This window comes from Carcharhinus amblyrhynchos, chromosome 24 (assembly GCF_965287045.1).
Source record: "Carcharhinus amblyrhynchos chromosome 24, sCarAmb.v2.hapA, whole genome shotgun sequence".
NCBI lineage: Eukaryota > Metazoa > Chordata > Chondrichthyes > Carcharhiniformes > Carcharhinidae > Carcharhinus > Carcharhinus amblyrhynchos.
The window spans coordinates 19936698-19956320 of record NC_137347.1 but is presented as its reverse complement, the minus strand read 5'-3'; the positions used below and the strand labels follow the sequence as shown (position 1 = coordinate 19956320).

Genomic DNA, 19623 nt, shown 5'->3' with positions numbered 1-19623 from the left:
GACGTATATGATGATGAAGGAGATGGATAGGGTAGAGATGGAGAGGTTCTTCCTGCTCAGAAAGGACAGCAGGACTAGAGGGCACAGCCTCAAGATAAGGGGGTTGCAGTTTAGAACAGAGTTGAGGAGGAACTTCTTCACTCAAAGGGTGGTGAATCTGGAATTCTCTGCCCTTTGAAGTGGTGGAGGCTACCTCGCTAAATATATTTAAGACGCGGGTAGATAGGTTTTTGGTAGGCAAGGGAATTAAGGGTTATGGGGAGAAAGCGGGAAAGTGGAACTGAGCCACTTCAGATCAGCCATGATCTTATTGAATGGCGGGGCAGGCTTGAGGGGCTAGATGGCCTACTCCTGCTCCTATTTCTTATGTTATGTTTGGCCTCAATTCTCTTACTACTCTTCCGCCAAACAGGAAGAAACAACTCCGAGTTCACCAATTCATACTTTAAATGCTTGCCATTGCCTGTCCACTGTCTTTCCTTTCAGTAATGCCTCACACCATCAGTGTTACCTTTATTGAGATTCAGAATCATGATCTTAGAATCAACTTCATCAATATCCACCTTGACAATGAATTCTATCATATCACGGTCACTCTTTCCAAAGGTTCTCTCACAATTAGATTGCCAACTAATCCCTTCTCATTCCCATCTTTACTCACCTTGGAGCCACACCTCCAGAATGCCAACTATGTCATACCCTTTCACATCTGTCTGTGAAACTAATTCATCCATTTTGTTTTGAATTCTCCCAGAATGCTCCAGTGAAGTTCCTCTGCCGCCTCTACCGCAAGTTTCAAACTAATCACCAGTGACTTTAATCTACATGTAGATCTGGTGATTCAGAGTGGCAAAGGTCACCTGGAAAGTGAGATAATAGGATAATTTCTTAGAACAGTATGTTCTTGAGTCAACCAGGGAGCAGGCTATTCTGGACCTGGTAATGAACAATGAGGCAGGATTAATGAATAAAAGAACCTATCGGATTTCAAAATAGCCCGTTCAACACATTAATTCAAGAAAGGAGGAAGACCGAAAACTGGAAATTACATGTCTGTTAGCCGAACATCTGTCATAGAGAATTTGGTAGAATCTATTATTAAGGATGTTAAAGCAAGATACTTAGAAAATCATAATGTGATCAAGCAGAATCACCTTGGGTTTGTCAAAGGGAAATTGAGTTGAACTAATTAATTATATAATTTCCTGAGGAAACAATCAGCAAGGTGGATGAAGGGGAACCTGTAAATATAGTGCACTTGAATTTCCAGAAGGCATTTGATCAGATGCCACAAAATGTACAAGGGTAACACATCAATATGAATAAAGGATTGGTTAGCTTACAGGACAGAAAGCAAGGATAAATGGAGTTTTCAGGTTGGCACGTTGAAAAATGTGAACTTGTCCATTTTGTCAGGAAGATTTGAAAAGCAGTATACTACTTAAAAGGAGACAGATTGTAGAACTTGGTGATACACAGGCATCTGGGTGTCCTGACAGTCAACCTAACCCACACATCATTGGACATCCGGAATACCGTGTACAATTTTGATCTCCTTACTTGAAAAGATATGGAACTGCGTTCGAGGCAGTTCAGAGAAGGCTCACTCGACTCATTCTTAGGATGAAGGACTCATCTTCTGAAGAAAAACTGAACAGATTGGACCTTTTACCCATTGAGGTTTAGAAGAATGAGAAATTGATCACACAAACATACGATCCTGAGGGAATTTGGTGGGTAGATGCCACGAGGGTGTTCTCACTTGTGGCAGAGATTAGAAACAAGGGACATAGTTATAAATAAGATGCCTACCATTTAAAATGGAAATAAGGAAAATCCTCTTTCATAGCATTGTTAGTATGTGGAATTCTCTTTCCCAGAAAGCAGTGGAGGCGGGTCACTGAAATTATTCATGGCAGAGCTACACGGATTTTGATAACCAACAGAGTCAAGGGTTATGGGCGCAGGTGGCAAAGTAGAGTTGAGACTAAAACCTAATAAGTCAGGATCTTAACGAATAGCGCAGCAGACTTGAAGGACTCTGTGGCCTTCTCTTGCTCTGAAGGCCAATATTTCTATTGAAGCAATGCCGTTTTCGGTACTGTCCACCCTTCCTCCAGGATTCCTGATGCTCAGTGAGCCTCAGGCAGATATAATTACAGCATTTAAAAGATATTTGGACAGGTACGTGGATAGGAAAGGTTTAGAGGGATATGGGCCAAACGCAGGCAAATGGAACTTGTTCAGTTCAGGAAACCTGGTCGGCAAGGTCGAGTCGGGCTTAAGGACCTGCTTCCACGTTGTATATTTTTATGACTCACAACCTGCACAATAAATAGTGACAGGACCTAACACATTCACAGTTGTTAAAACTTCCCATACATTTAGGTTAGCATGATAATTTTTGAACTACTAGCAAAGGTGGACTTCTCCATTGAAGTCTGTTAGAGGACTCAAATTTCATGTTCCAGGCAGCTCTGCTGAATGGTGGGGCTGCTCCATGAAATTTCACACTTCGCAATCAATTGGTTTAAGCAGCTACAAATGAAAAGAAGGGTTGCCAGCCAGCGAGTTCTGGCAGCAACCCATTTTGATTAAGGCAAATTCAGCTCTTGCCACATAGAGGTCATCAAGGTCTGTTTCAGAGGTGAAGGGATAAAACTTGCAGGTTCCAGTCAATGTCAGACTGTTGAAAGAATGTCTATTGACAGCAAGAATTATACAATCATTTCACAGCATGCCAGAAGCCTAGTGAGCTAAAAATTCCACTGCCAATTACAGACTCATCTTCTGAAGTTAGCTTTCCATTGTGATGAAAAAGCATACAGTAACTGTACACTAACTCCATTCCATGATGTATATGGGGAATGGTCAGGCTATGTATTTTTGCTATAGAATTATAACTGGCCTGCAGCCACCCTCTTTGCTGGTTCACATGTAATATATATGCTGCAGAACAAATCATAGAACAGCAAAATAAATGATTTATTTTATATCACACACTAGAGCCAATTCTTACATGCATCCTCACCATTTTATTTTTGGGAAAGAAGAACTTTCACGAGCAAGTATGCAGGGGTGAGTGATTCTCAAGATGTGCAGTGTTAGTCCAAGTCTCACAGCAAACAGTTGAAAAATGGTCTTGGTTAATTCATTAGGATAAAAGGAAACCACTGCGACAATCTCAGAAAGCAGGCAAACACACAACCAAATTTCCGTTATTGTGGTTCCTTCCATTGTTACAGTGAAAGCACGCAATTGCAATATATGGCACATATTTCATCATGTCTCCCACTAGTTAGAGCTGTCTGGGTTATAATAAATATGACAAAGAATGTAATCAGGAACTTTTTTTTTTAAAAAGAAAAGGGAAGCCCTGCACAGAAAATGCGCAGCCTTATTTGGGTTTTTCAGTGCAGGAAATTGTTTTATCCAGTGAGTACATTATATCATTCAGCTGTGTGCCCTGTTCTTCCACCCTCACTCATCGATAGAGGCAAGGTGCCAAAATCAAACTGCACATGATGGCTAGACAGAGCCCATGTTTTTAGGTCAGACAATAGTTAAAATGATAAATTATATGAATGAACTAAAAACTGAATAAATGACCCAAACTGCCCCAAACCATAATAAATGGAGAAACAAAATGAAGGAAAGATTAGAATTCGAGTTATTTTTGTTATCTTGCTTGTGGCATTAAGATGACTGAATCAATGTATAGATAATCCACTTGAGCATCACATATTTATATGGTTGAGCCATTGTCCATTGAGCTCTTTTCAATACCACATACAATTATATAAAAGATTTACAATATTGTGTAACAAATCTTTTCCTCGATGATTAGCAGCACAATCAGCTGCTTTGTGTTCTTTTCATTAAAGGTCTTTATATATTTGGTGGGAAGCTCAACATGGCACCATGCCAGTTCAATATTCAATGGTACTGCCCAGGTATTAGACACCAAACTCCTATGTCAAATTCCAAACATTAAATACTAGAAGTATAATATATCCTAGAAGTTCTATTATTAGAGGGGCTGAATACCTCTGGACTCAAAATTCAAAAACAGATTTCAAAATGGCTACCCTCCGGCATGAAATTCTGTCTTTTAGAGTTTGATATGTTTTCTGGAGAAACAGAAATTACTATTTTACAGGATAAATGGTACATGTCTCTGATGCAGTCAAATTATCTAGTTCTTCCAGTTGCTGCAAGGGGCTCTGGTAAGGGTAGTGGGGAGAAATTAGACAGAAGCTAAAATATTGAAAGTAAAGCATTTCAATTTGTGCAAAAGTAGTTCTATTTCAACACCATACCAATCTTTTTCAAAATAAATAATCCATATATTATGAGGTGCTGTCTCATTTAACAACATTGTGGATTATCTAACAGTGATACAGTAATTGTTGCACCGCCTTTTGGAGGGGTGGCACCTACCCCCTCATCATTCCCCTCTTCTTGACTGTATTCAGAAACACAGGATGGCAATCTCACCAAGCGCAAGTTCTTCAGCACAGACTGTTCCTTTTGCTATCCAGCATGAGACAAAGACAGACAATGGCAGAACCAAAGCAGAGCAAATAAGGGTAAAAACAAACAAAAATTGCACACAAAAGCTTCAAATTAACCTGTTGGAGCAGAGTTTGCGACAATGTAAATAAAATCTACCAACAAGATTTTTTCTCAACAATCACATAATGCTTATAAATGTACAAGATATGAATTTCATTACTACGGATTCCAGTTTTTGAGCCAGGTCCCTGGCCAAGGCAACATCTCATTCTATGAGGCCAGTGGAATCTGCTGCTATTGACCTGTGCATAAGAAAGATGTTTTAGACTGGCACTGGATTACTGGGAATAGAGTTTTCCTTTTTCTGAAGGGATACTGTCCCTTTCTCAGAACTTCTACCATCTGTAGCTTGGAAATGCCAGAGAGAAACAGCCATTCATAGAGCAAGCTTCAATCCAGCCATGCACCAATATATTGCACTAGCATTTAAAGGTCCCATTTTCATTCTATGATATCCATTTCTGCTGCACTGCATTAACATGAATATAAAGATCCTTCTAACTATAATGGGGTTCTTCATAAACGTGGCAATGACAAAACGATAACAGATGAAAAGAAAGAAAAAGGATTGAAAGAAAATTTTCTTTATATAGCACCTTTCATGATTTCAGGATGTACTAAAAATCTTCACAGTTAAAGTTCAATGAATGAATAATTACTAAATCAATTCCAATTTTGTAATCATACACAGTTATCCTAATGCAATAAATTTTCTATTAAATGGAAATAATCGTACTTTCAAATGAGACATTAAATTGAGGTTGACTTCTCGGGCTGGGGGGTGGGGGGGAATGGAGTTGGATTTTTTTTTACAAAGTTCCCATTGTATAATTTGAAGCAGAGCAGGGAAATATTGCCCCACGTCTTTGTCAACACTTATGCCTCCATCACCAGCACAAACACAGATGGCCTGAAATTGTCTGGTCATTTACGTCATTGTTGCTTGGATCATCTTGTGCAAAAATAAGATGCTGCATTTGTTTAAATGGCAATACTGGCTACACTTAGAAATATTTCATTGCCTGTGAAGCACAGTGAGGTAACTTAAGCTTATGAAAGCCATTGTTTAGGTGCAGGTTTTTCTTTCTCAAAGCAGTAATGTGTGTTGCATAATATATGAAGCTGAAAATTTAGGGTGTTATTGGACGCCACTCTCAGACGTATTGAAAGAATTCTCAGGCCTCCTGCAAAATGTTTCTCATGGCAGGAGGTGGTGTACAGTTCGTTGGTGGCAGTATCTTCTGGTCCCACCGCTGTCAATGGGTTTCCCATTGACAACACCTCATGCTGCCAGGAAACCCTTGGCAGGGGCGCAAAATTGGCAGGATCAGATCCCACCAGCATGAACAGCCGAAGAATTCCAGGCAGTGTGTTTGGAAGGAGCATCAACATCTAGTTGAATGACTTATTCCAAAAATAGCTCCTGGAGGAATTGCATATTTAATGACGTCATTTTAGTTCTAGGCAAAACTGCAATGCAGTGGAATCCATTCATGCTGTTTTTCATGAAAAGTGAGTGGGGAACAATAAGAAATCAGTACTAGATGCACAAATTGTATTTATCTTTTGGTTTCTGTTGTCACTGACTGAAAATTCAGTTTGTTGTCAATCACTTAAATTTGAATAATACAATGCATTTCTAACTAGTACACCAGATACTGGCACTTGGGAAATATACAATACATCCATTTAGTAACTCTACAGAAGTGCTTAAAGATGATGACATGGAATATTAATTTAAACAAGTATTATAATTCAGTCTATGAAATGTCAAGTTTTTTAAGTGGCAAAATTTTTGTTCTCACCCCAGATACATGAACGGATTCACCAGAAAGATACTTGGACTCAGTGGGGGTCAAATTAGAAGGACAGAATGGACATGTTTGGCTAGTATTCCTCTCATTTAAAAAGGTTGAAGTGTTTAACTGTATAAAATGGACTTGGTAGGGCAACTGCCATTTTCTATGTTACAAAAATACAGAACGAAGGCTCAATCTTAAAATTAGAGTTAAACCATTTAGCAGTCAAATCAGGGACTTCTGTTTTCTCCACATAAATTGTACTGGAAATTCCTCCTTGAAGAGCCTATGGATGCTGGACAAATTAAAATTTTCCAGATCAAGATCTAGATTTCACAACAAGAGATAGAGAGCAACGGTAGGTAAATTGAATTGAGTTATAACTAACTGAATGACTGAACACAAATAAAAACAAATCACCGAGGATGCTGGAATCCAGGGTTGTCCAGACTTGAAACTTTAGCTCTCTTTCCACAGATGCTGTCAGGTCTGCTGAGATTTTTCAGCATTTTGTGTTTGTGTACATGAATGATTGAACATACTGGAGGTGCTGAACAGCTAACTTTTGTTCCTACATAAATAAGAGCATCTTATCCATTATCACACAAAACTTTTTTTTCTATTTCTGCCACTGGCTGGTGATACATATGAGACTCAATTAAAAAAATTTGGAGTATTTGACTGTCACCCACTAGATGTCATCAGTGCATTCTCCAAATCAAGTCTGAAAGAGCATTACACTCATTTGAAAATGATACTAGGGTCATCACTGTCATACTGTTATATGGAAAGCACTGAGTGCAAGTTAATTCAGGCAGAACACACAAACAAGTCTTATTTCAATTGTAGTTCAGAGCCTAAAACCAAGTGTGAACAAAATAGCTTGAATTCAGGAGTTTAGAATAAATGACAGTAACACAAAACTGCTTTTATACTGACATTTTAGGTAGTTAATTGTTTTGCTGACATACAGCTTCTATTCAATAGAATGCAATTTACAATACTCTGAACTCATACAAATTGTTGATAAATACATGTGTAAAAATGAAGAAAAAGTTTTCAGGAGTTGAAGAATTTCAGTCCAGATTTTTAATTAATCAGGCCAATCATTTGACTCAGAGCACAAATTACTTTACTCATAATTTAGGTAAATTGATATATTGTAAAAATTCTTGAGTCTTACAATCAGAGCTTACCTTGAACATTCTGCAATGTACTCACAAACTTCTTTCAAAAAAAACACCTACCAGAGCCACTCCAGAGAGGACTTCCAAGAGAGAGATCAAGTTATGTCCATCACGTAGATCTTCATAAAGATCATTTATGTGCTTCCGTACCTAAACAAAACCAGAAATCATTTTAAAGCCATTTTTCCACTTCACAGCTTAGCAATCAAAATTTTGACAGATCTCATATATTCAGATTTACTCTCTTTTTCCTTTTTTGAAATTGATAATTCATCCTGGATATGGCTCTGCAGTTGACAGCTCTCCAAAAAGTAACCATTTTTCACTTGCGAACTGGGACAGTGCGCACAAGATTGATTACAGACTTAGTTACTCTTAACCTCTTCTTTTGTCCATCCATGCGCATTAGCAGAGTTCAATAGACAAAAGATCAGAAGCAACACTTCTGACCAATTTTCCCTCTCAAGTCCAGAGTCATTGAAACTAACTGTTCTGCTTTGCCACCATCCTGATTGAGATCAGCTCACAACCCAGACCATGCACGTACATTTAAAACAAGCTTGTTACATTTTGATGAGCATGCCTGCCGAGAGATGTCACAAAATTAATGGCAGCAAACAAATTGGGAAAGCTGATGCAATCATGAACACACAGAAGGGTAGTCACAAAATGGACCAAGAAGCCCCACAAAGGAAATAAGATGAAGGGTTCTGAGTGTGAGGGAGAAAGGTTCAATATTCTTTGTTTTTTAAAGCTTTTGCAAAGATGACAATTTGTTTTGTTGCCTTTTGACCTGCTTGGTTAGCGAAACAAACATTGGCAGATTGTTTGAAGACAACAGATTTTGTAAATGTAAAAGAAAAACTTTCAGTGCATCATAAATCATCCCATTCCAGGAGCACTGCAAATTAACTAGGCCATTTTGCACTGAAAAGGTTCTCAACATTATTGCAAAATAGCAGCTCCAGTCTGAAAAATTAACTCTTAAAGCGAATCACATTTTTGCTATAGTTTAAAAAGTATGCTCTGTTATACATTCTTAAAATTAAAACAGAGTATAGAAAATAGATTGCACTGAAGTGCACAAAGAAAATACTGCATCACACTACTTTTAAGACTTTTGCATGTTTGAAAACACTACGACTTGCTCTACTTTCTCCTAGGTATCCTCTATATCCCTGGGGATTTGACTGCCTGAAGGCCAGTTGGATGAGCGATTGCCCTGGCCTATAGGCTGCATCAACCAAAACCAAGTACTAAGGTGACAACAGTGACTGTGAAGTAACATTACTCTCACTCAACAGTAAACAACTACTACTTAAAAAAAACAGAGTTGTCATTCAAAGAGCCTTCTTTCAAAGGGAATCGAAACTATTTATGTAAAGTCACAGTAACCTGCAGACAGAGCAATAACTTCCAGTTGTGAATCTACACTTATCAAAATTACAAAACTGAAGATTGTGACAAACTACACCTACTCTGTTACACAGCACTCAACCTCAACTTTCTTGCATCACAGATCATTTAAGTTTACCTCAGCAGATATTCTAATAAACTGTTGCAATGGATATGAACAATTAACAGAAAACTCGTTTGCAGGGAGGATGGGGTGGTGTAGGAAGAAATGACATTTAGTTTTATCATGAATAGTACAATGATTAACAAACTGGGTGTGGCTCAATAATTTTACACTGTGGAAAAGAGAATCAAATCTCATAGCTCGATTCACTTCAATGGATTAATAACCACTAACTACAAAATATATGAAAAACTTTGTCAGCAAAGCTAATTTTAGGCAAATGTTTAGCCATAATACAGAAGCATATGCAAAATCACTGCCATTTAGTTGTATCCGGTCACTCACCAATGGGGATATTTTAACATAGTACAAATGTAACACCTATCTAACCCCTAAAGCACATATTTTAAATGAAAGTATCTTATAACCATTACCTCAGGAGCTTACAGTTCTTCGTAAAAAATTAGTTTTAATTAAAATTCAGACATTAGCATCTGAGTATTTTTTGAACTGCAAGATTAAATTAAAAAGTACAACTTTTGCTCACTTGCAATTATTTGTTACTTTGGAAAAGGAAGCACAAAGCAGCTCATCACTGAGTGCAGCTAGTCTAGAGTGTAAACTTGGGAGTAAGGGAGTTTGGTGCAATGAGTGGAAGTATGGAAGCAGCGAAATGGTTGGTTGGTAAGTAGCTTGCTTATTTATCTTTCAAGCCTCCGTTAAAATCTTACAATTATTAAAAAGTTATTAGTATTAGAATGGTTTGCTAGCTGTGGTAAAATGCATTGGTAGTAATAGGGTTTATTAATTATTAGTTAAGCAAACAATTAATTAAAACATAATCAAAATGGCAGAACAAGTGACGTATAATGTAAAGTGCAAAATGTAGGAGTTCCAGAATATCAGCTGGGACCAGGGTAAACAAGTCTGTAATAAATGCCAGGGATTTGGCTTAGTCATTGAGCTAGAGGCCGATCAGCAGACACTGTGGTACATCAGGGAGGAGGAAAGTTATCTGGAATCTTGTTCCAGGAGGCAATCAGGTCCTGCAGCAAACGAGGTAGGTAAGAAAGTTCAGATGGTAGTATTGTCCAATAAGTTTGAGGTTTTTGCATCTATCAGAGACAAAACTGAGGACTGCAGGGTGGATGAGCAAGCTGACCATGTGCCATGGTACAGGAAGCCATTTAAAATCAGGCGAGTTAAGAGGAATGAAGTAGTAGTAGGGAATAGCATAATTGAGGAATTGACACAGTTCTCTGCACTCGAGTGCGAATCCAAGCAGCTATATTGCCTGCCCCATGCCAGGGTTTGGGACAGCTGCTCAGAGTTCAGAGAGGAACTTGCCATGGAAGAATGGATCCAGTTACTGTGGTCTATGTTGGTACCAAAGACATGGAAAGGACGAGGAAAGAAATTCTGCTCAGGGACTATGGGAAGCTGGGGACTAAATTAAAAAGTCAAACCTTCACAGTCAATCTCTGGATTTTTACTTGAACCATGAGAAAATTGGTGTAGGTTAAATAAGATTAGAGGTGAATGCATAGTTCAAAGACTGCTAAGAAAGAAATGAGTTTAGATTCATGGGGACGGGCACCACTACTGGGGAAAGTGGGGCTGTACTGTTGGAAGGTGAGTTGTGCTGGGACCAATGTACTGGCAAGTTGCATATAGGGCAGTAAAGGAGGTTTTTGAGAGAGATGTACAATATCAAATGGGTAACAATGTACTACAGCGGCTTGGCAACATGAGTAAAGTGCACCATGAAGGGACAGCTTACAAACTTAAGCGTGCACCAGCAAAGAAGAACGATGGCAAAAAATGGAAAGAGGACAAAGTTAAAAACGGTGCCTGAATGCCTGCAGCATTCATAACAATTACTTTTGTACTAATACAGGGAGTATATTCAGGGGATTTCTTAAAACAATGCATTCTGAGCCAACCTGGAACATGTCTTACCCACTTTAGTATCAAAACTTCAGAGAAGTGGATAATCAGCAAGACCTTGTATACTTGTGCATCAGTCACTGAAAGCAAGCACGCAGGTACAGCAGGCAGTAAAAGGTGTCAAATGGTACTTTGGTTTTCATAGCAAGAGGATTTGAGTATTGGAATAGGGATGCTTTATTGCAATTGCACAGGGTGTTGGTGAGGCCATACCTGGAGTATTAGTTGCAGTTTTGGTGTCCTTATCGGAGGAAGGATAAGGATATCCTTGCTATCGAAGAAGTGCAGCGGAGGCTTACCAGACTGATTCCTGGGATGGCAGGTCCATCATGAGGACAGATTAAGTTGGTTAGGATTGTATTTACTGGCGTTTAGAAGAGTGAGAGGGGACTTCATAGAAATCTATAAAATTCTGGAGGATTAGACAGGGTGGATTCAGAAAGAATATTCCTGATGATGGGGGGACTTTGGAACTCAGGGTCATAGTTCTGAGGATAGGGATAAACCTTTTAGGACTGAGGTGAGCAGAAGTTTCTTCACCCACAGAGTGGTGAATGTGTGGCATTCACTACCACAGAAAGTAGTTGAGACCAGAACATTGTGATTTCAAGAAGAAATTAGATGTAGCTCTTGGGGCTAAAGGGATCAAGGAATATGGGACAGGGGGGAGAAAGAGGTTCAGGGGAGGAAGGGAGTGAGGGATCTGGATTTGATGATCAGCCACGATCAAAATAAATGCTGGAACAGGCACGAAGAGCCAAATGGCCTATTCCTGCCTCTATTTTCTATGTTTCTACGCTAAACATGATAATGAAACAGGATAAATAATGACCTCATAGTAGCATTTTCCCCTACAAGAGACTGATCACGAAATGACAGTATTTCACAATTTGAGTGAGACTGAGAAACTTGGGTATGAAACTAGTTTCTTACACTTAAAGGCAAATGGAATGAAGGCAGTGTTGGCTAAAATACTGGAAAAATTGGTGAAAAGTTAAGGCAGTGGCTAACCAATGACAAATACAAGAGTGGGGCATGCTCATTATATTCCAACATCATAAAAATTCCAATGCATCACTGGATATTTTAAAATATGTTTTTGTAAGAGACATGTCTATGTTGCGCTCAGTATGAAGCTCAAGTGGTACAAAAATGAGTTACTGCAGGTGGTTTTGTATTGCTAAGCTGCAGTGTGCTTGGGAATCCAGTAAGGACCTAAATCCTGAAAGTTAGCCCCTCTAAAATGGCTTTAGTGCCATTTGAATCAAAGAAAGTCATTCAGCCCATGCTGCCTCTCTCAAGTATTCAGTGAACCTCAATCCTCGCTCTGTCCCTATAGGCTTGCAAGTTTATTTCATGACTATACAATTTCCTTCTGAAATTATTGATTGTCTCTGTTACCATCCCCATGTTGGTAGCAAGTTTCAGGTCATCACCATTGAGTGTAAAATAAAATTGCTTACACTTTCTCTTTTATCTCTTGTACAAACTCCTAAATTTCTGTCCTCTCGTCCTTGTACCATCAGTTAATTTGAAGGGAGTTTTTCATCATTTCTTATACAAACCTGTCATAACCTTGGTTTACCTCCATCAGATCTCCCCTCAATCTACTTTGCTCCAAGCAGAGTAATCCCAGCTTCTCCAACCTAAATTTCTATCAGCCCTGGAACCACTCTGGTAAAAGCTCCTCTCAGGTATCCTCAATCTTTCCTCAAGTGTGATGACCAGAACTGCATACAATCCTCTAGTTGTTCCCTGACCAGAGCTTTAGAAAGAGATCGCATAACTTCTGATTTTCTATACTCTTTTTGTGAAGCCCAAGATTCGATATGCTTTCATAACTTCACTCTCAATACGTCCTGCCACCTTCTAAGATCTATGTACATGCACCCTCTGGTCCCTCTGTCCTTGGCACAGCTTTAGAATTTTGCCATTAAATCTCCATTGCCTTTCTCTTTTACTCCTGCCAAAATATACCATCTCACACTTCTCTATATTAAATTCCATCTCCTACTGGTCTGCTGGAGTTCTGTGTGCAGAAAGGATGCGATTGCACTGGAGAGGGTGCAGAGGAGATTAACCAGGCTATTGCATGGGATGGAGCATTTGAGCTATGGAGAGAGGCTGGATAGGCTCGGGTTGTTTTGAGCAGAGAAAACTGAAGGGGGACCTGATCAAGGTGTTTTAAGATTTTGAGGATTATGGACAAGGCAGATATGAAGCAGCTGTTTCCCCCCTTGGTGAAGGGTCAATAACAAGGGGGCATAAGGTGAGAGCAGGAGGTCTTGAGGGGATTTAAGGAAAACTTTTTTCACCAAGGGTAGTGTAAATCTGAAATGCACTGGCTGGGAGGCTAGTAGAGGCAGGAAATCTCACAACCTTTAGAAAGTATGTGGATGAGCACTTACAATATCATAACACTCAAGGCCAAGTGCTAGAAAGTGGAATTTTAGTGTAGTTTTGTTGGTACAGGCTCAATAGGCTGAAGGGCTTCTGCTGCACAGTATGACTTTGACTCTATGACCCATTTAACTAGCCTGTGTCATGTTTGGTACCATTTTCAAGTCTTATTCCAATATCTAAATCATTTATATACTGAGAAAACAGTGGCCCTAGTAGTGATTTTGGGGACCATCACTGTCTATCTTCCTCAAATATGAAAAAACATTGAGCCCATTTTTGTTACCCAGCCATCACTGACCCCAGTATTCCATGTGCCACAATTTTGTTACCCAGCCTTTTACATGGTACTTTGTCAAAAGCTTTTCTAAAATCTGTATGGATAACATCTACTGCATTTCCTTCATCAATCTTCTGTTACTTCATCAAAAAATTCAATTAGATTAGTCAAACATGATTTGCCTTTTATAAGTCTATGCTATCCTTAATTTAGTCAAACCTCTAACTGCCTGCTGATTTTTCCTTTGATAGCGGTGGGGAAGGATTTTGAAACAAACTGACCTTAGTTATTAAGGTTGTACTTCCTAAATAAGGGTGTCGTATTTACCACTCACCAATCCTGTGGTACCTCTAGTCATATCTAGGCAGACTGGAAGATATGGAAAGTCTTTCTGCTATCTTCACCCCCAACTCCTTTAGAAACCTGGGATGAAAGCCATCTGGACCAGATAACGTATCTTTCCAGTGTCTCCTCTTCTCATTGAATGGCGGAGCAGATTCAAAGGGCTGCACAATCTACTCCTGCTTCTTTTTCTCATGTTCCCATGAATGCAATACCTGTTGCAACCCTGTTCTCTTCTAACAAATTACAAATTTTATAGTCCACATAACATGCAATATCCAGTTTACCATCAGTTCACTCGGATGATCTTCGATTAACTTAGGTTATGAGTGAACATCACTCACTTTGCAAATGTTCCAAACCGGGATCATCCTTTAAACTATTTGCTGAGGGCTGTTTTTGGTTGTGTGTTTGACACTGGGAGAAACTTTCACCACAGGTTTGAGGTTAACTGGGCCCAGAGCTTGGCAAAGGTACTACAGCCTTTTGCCGGCTGGCGGGCGCATGTGCACATGGTGGTTTAGTGGCGAGAGTACTGATAGGCTGAGGTGTTAAGAGGGGGATGACAGCTATGGTTTGTTGAATTCCCAAATATGACTGATACGACCATCATACGTCCCACGTGTGTTTCAGCCATGTCTATTTGATGAGGACCTTATTCCATAAAAGAATGATTTCTTTTTTGCTCTATAATAGTGGTAATGTCAATTCAAGCCTCCACTAAGGGAAGATTCTCCCTTTCTCGTGAATATGTCCAGCGAACACTGAACTGAATCCTTTATGAAGCATTTCCTTTTGCAACAGCACATGGAGCTATTCAAAGGTGAGACAAAGTACTTTCATATGGCATTTCAACTATGATGTCATTGAACTCATTGCACAGCTGGGCCAAAGTTTTAGTAACAATGCACAATACTAGCCTAAGTGACCAAATCTACACCACTCCCCTTAAGCAAAAACAGGGCCTGGAGCCAGGTAAACTATACTGAAGTACAATGGCAGTATTTGTCTTCTTACCTTCCTGATTTACACATGTCTTAAGATGTAACAATTGCATTGTTAAACAGGAGAGCATCAACCAGCTATCTGAAGAAAAGTTAATGCTATTATGTTATCTACAACGTCAGCATTATTTTTAAGCTGAACTTTTAATTTGCAGTAAATATAAACAGAAAAAATAAGAACATAAGAAATAGGAGCAGGAGTAGGCCATCTAGCCCCTCGAGCCTGCCCCGCCATTCAATAAGATCATGGCTGATCTGTCGTGGCTCAGTTTCACATTCCTGCCCTCTCCCCATAACCCTTAATCCCCTCGCTTATCAAAAACCCATCAACCCGCGTCTTAAAAATATTTAGCGAGGCAGCCTCCACCACCTCAACGGGCAGAGAATGCCAGAGATTCACCACCCTTTGAGTGAAGAAGTTCCTCGTCAACTCCGTTCTAAACCGCACCCCCCCCCCCCTCATCTTGAGGCTGTGCCCCCTAGTCCTACTGTCCTTTGAGTGGGAAGAGTCTCTCCACCTCTATCCTATCCATCCCATTCATCATCTTATACATCTCAATGAGATCTCCCCTCATTCTTCTAAACTCTAACGAGTACAAGCCCAGTTTATTCAGCCTCTCCTCATAGCTCAACCCCCTCAACTCCGGTATCAGCCTAGTAAACCTACTCTGCACTCCCTCCAAGGCCAAAATATCCCTGCGTAAGTACGGCGACCAAAACTGCACACAGTACTCCAGCTGCGGCCTCACCAATGCCCTATACAGCCACAGCAAGACCTCCCTACTTTTATATTCAACCCCCCTCGCTATGAAGGCCAGCATCCCATTTGCCTTCCTGACCACCTGCTGCACCTGCAGGCTGGGTTTTTGCAACTCATGCACAAGGACCCCGAGGTCCCTCTGCACCGTCGCATGCTGCAGTTTTTCGCCACGTAAGTAATAGTCCTTCCTACCAAGGTGGACCACCTCGCAGTTACCAACATTAAATTCCATTTGCCAGTTCCTGGCCCATTCGCCCAGCCTATCTAGATCCTTCTGCAGACTCTCCACACCCTCCGCACAATTTGCCGTTCCACCAATCTTGGCGTCATCAGCAAATTTCGACACCATACACTCGGTTCCCTCCTCCAGATCATCTACATAAATGGTAAATAGCTGAGGCCCCAGCACCGACCCCTGGGGCACTCCACTAGTCACCAACCGCCAATCCGAATAGCACCCATTAACCCCCACTCTCTGCCTCCTATTTGACAACCAATCCTCTATCCACACTAACACCCTACCCCAACTCCATGCCCCCTTACCTTCTGCAATAACCTCTTGTGAGGCACCTTATCAAACGCCTTCTGAAAATCAAGACAGACTACATCCACCGGCTCTCCTCTATCCACTGCCCTAGACACATCCTCATAGAACTCCAATAAATTCGTCAGACACGACTTCCCCTTAACGAAACCGTGCTGTTAAGTTACATTTAATCAAATTTTACATTACAAAAATAGTTAAATCTTTAACAGTGATACATTTAGTTCAAAGCGTTTTTACAATGATTGCAATGCTGCCAAAAAGTTAACTTAATGTACCTGTGCCGTAAATAGAGACAATGTTTTGCAAATTGTTTACTTCATAGATTTTAAATGTTTTGATTGTATGTTGATTAATTCATTCATATCCACGCTGCTTAAAAATTTTCCCAAATTACTATTTATTCTTTTGAGACTAGTTATTCAGCACAGTCTGAATAAATACCAAATTCTGAATAGAATCTGTCAAGTATCATTGACATGCAGATCTCAACAAATAGATAGGCTTGTTCTCAAATAACTCAAGTCCATAGGTGACAGTAATATGATAACTCTACTGAATAGTCAATGTTTTACCAGTCTCTTAGGTTATTTGAAAAGATCTTTGAGAATATGTCCTTGAAATACAAAGCAGATTTATTTCAAGGGTCACACTGTGCATAAAGTTCTCTATTTCTACTGTAGCCGAGAATCCTGAGATGGGTTTAGTCAGGTAAAATTTTATAGTGAGTGCATAATAAACAAGCAAAGATCTTATTTGCTCCAATATTGTGCAGAATCAAAATGTACATAATAATTATAGCCCAGACGAAGCTGATAAGAATTAATGACAAAACACCTTAAACTTTGTATAAAAGCACTGGTAGGCACAGGCCTACTTGTGCAGTGTAATGCGTTCTCTCATGCTCCTGATCTATCCCCTTTGCTGGATCTACAGTTGCCATTCATTTTATAGCTGCAGTGCCCCGGTTTATGAATTGTATCACCTGAATCCATTTAGGATAGCTCTTTGGAATTTGAATGCAGTACAATCAGGTAAACATGAATGGGTTTGTTGTGCTTTTGTTGCAATGAATGAATTTGTAGGATAGAGATATTGACCAAGCTGACCTCATGCTTGTTCTGAATACATCCAGTTGAGTGAAAATAGTTCAAATGGAGATAGAGATATTCACATTAGCATCTGGTCACAAGCAAAATTGTCACAGCAATTCGCTGAGCCGTTCAACTCGCCTTTATGTAATAATGTTAGAACCCAGATCTCAAAACAAATTGTAAAGTTGTGAAGCAATGAGATATCTGCAAACTTTAAGCTACCAGCACATATGGTCCACAACTTTATCTTCATGTTCTTTTCAACTTGCAGACCTCCACATTGTGCAGCACTAATGTGGTTCTATAACCTAAATATAATGATGGATAGCATACATAAGCAGTTATCAATTTTATACAAACTGAGAAAGCAGTATACCTGTTCTTTTCCACTAATTGTTTAAGAATGAACAAAGTACAAGCTCTGTTCTTGACTGAAAGCAGGATAATTCAGTCTTAATTTCCATTTACAAACTGCATCCTGTTCAAAGTAAATTATTGTTGTAGCAGAAAGATGCACCAAAAATACCAAGCAGCATTGCCTTTCAGGATATTATGTTTGCCAAGAGGTAAGAAAAGAACAAATGCAGTGGGGTTCATTGGCAACATCTTATTCATTTATCACATAAAAACCTCACTTCAAAAGTATTTTCTTATGTTAGTTCATAAATGCTCTGACTACTCATTCATTAGGAAAATTGAGATAATCAATGTTCCTCTTCTCAAATGTTTACAATCTTTAATCAATCCCACACTTTGGCATACAAACTATATTAACATTCACTTATATGAAACTGTTTTGAAAATTTGTCTTCAGCTGTGAACTTTGAATATAATGTGCATGATTTTTTTTTAAATCCAGACATTATCCTAGTAGTTAAGGGAAGAAATCTAAACAGAATCTAAAAACATTAAATAAGATTTTAAAAATATATACTTACATCAAATAAAATCAACTCTGAATTTCTTTCATAGCAAAAAAGAGGTCAAGAAACAATATGCGAGAGCTTTTGCATTGTCAGTCATTTTCAGCAGCTTTACACAGTGGACCAAAGATCCAGAACAATGTTGGGCCAGAGTTCACAACAGTAAGGTCCAAAGAAGTGACAGGAAGTCGCAGAGGTAGGAATATAAAGTCAGCAGAAAGATTTTTTGAGGGTGGGCCTGGATATGTTGCTACCACGCCTGAGGACTTGGGTTGAAACAGAGTTTGAAGATGGGATGGCAGTTTCTTTTCTTAAGGGTAGGGAGTATAATGTTTATTTTGAAAAGGGAGGCCCAAACTTAAAGGGAACAATATACTATTTCCACTAGTAGTATGGGGCCAGAAGTCACATGCTCAGAAGTTTGATGGGAATAAGTGAAGCTAGAAGGTGAGTTTCATGACCAAGTTAAATTCCAGAGGATATGACAGAAGAGAAGTTAGAGAAAGATGCAAGTTTAGGATTAGGGAAGGATGGATGCAGTGCAGGGAGTTGAACAAGTATACTCAAACTTCGTGACAAAGTGTACAAGTTCCTCTCACTTTTTTGGAGGCGAGGGTGAAAAGGGAAGAGGTTTTTTCACAGAGAAAAGATGCGTGAATTTATCTTGATATTCCAGGACGATTTGGGATGGTGTGCAATTTTAGCAGAGAACAACGAACTCTAATACCTAGCCAGATCTAGCAAGGAATAGCTGTATCACACATGCTCCAGATTAGTTCTGCACCGCGTGTACTTTAAGGAGCAAACTGGGGGCTATACCAGGGTGAACAGCCAGTGTGGGAGAGTGCAGGGATTATGTTGAGCGAAGGGGGAATCAATACTAGATTAAGGAACTGATTGAGCAACAGCGACAGAAGCTTTGAGAGAAATTGTGAAATCTGGGCAGGGTAGTTGCCAAAGACACTATTAAAGTACAACTGAAAGTTACACTGGGAGAAGATTTTTTTAGGGTGCTGGTGGTACATGAATAGTTCAACATTGAGTTCTTTGGGCCAAAGGACAGGCCTAGCACACCTGCGCAGAGAGAAAATGACAAGAAAGAAAATCAGGTCGCATGGCCCAGTAGCAGGGCATCATATCAGAAGGGAGTCTCAGACAATGAAATCCCAGGAAAGGGGAGGGAGGAGTACCAGTCAAATGGGGGCGGGAGGCAGACGTCTCCAGGCAAGAAAGGTGCTGCTGATAAAGA

The 19623-nt window shown here is 39.6% G+C and overlaps 1 protein-coding gene across 11 annotated transcripts in view; it reads right to left on the bottom strand.

Moving 5' to 3' along the window:
- Window positions 1–19623, bottom strand: part of macf1a (microtubule actin crosslinking factor 1a) — a 562465-nt gene that overhangs the window by 299688 nt on the left and 243154 nt on the right. For all 11 annotated transcript variants that reach the window (XM_080211401.1, XM_080211408.1, XM_080211407.1 and 8 more), the window contains exon 3: window positions 7622–7711. In XM_080211401.1, coding sequence (XP_080067527.1) covers window positions 7622–7711 — 90 coding nt within the window. The remainder of the gene's footprint in view (window positions 1–7621; window positions 7712–19623) is intronic.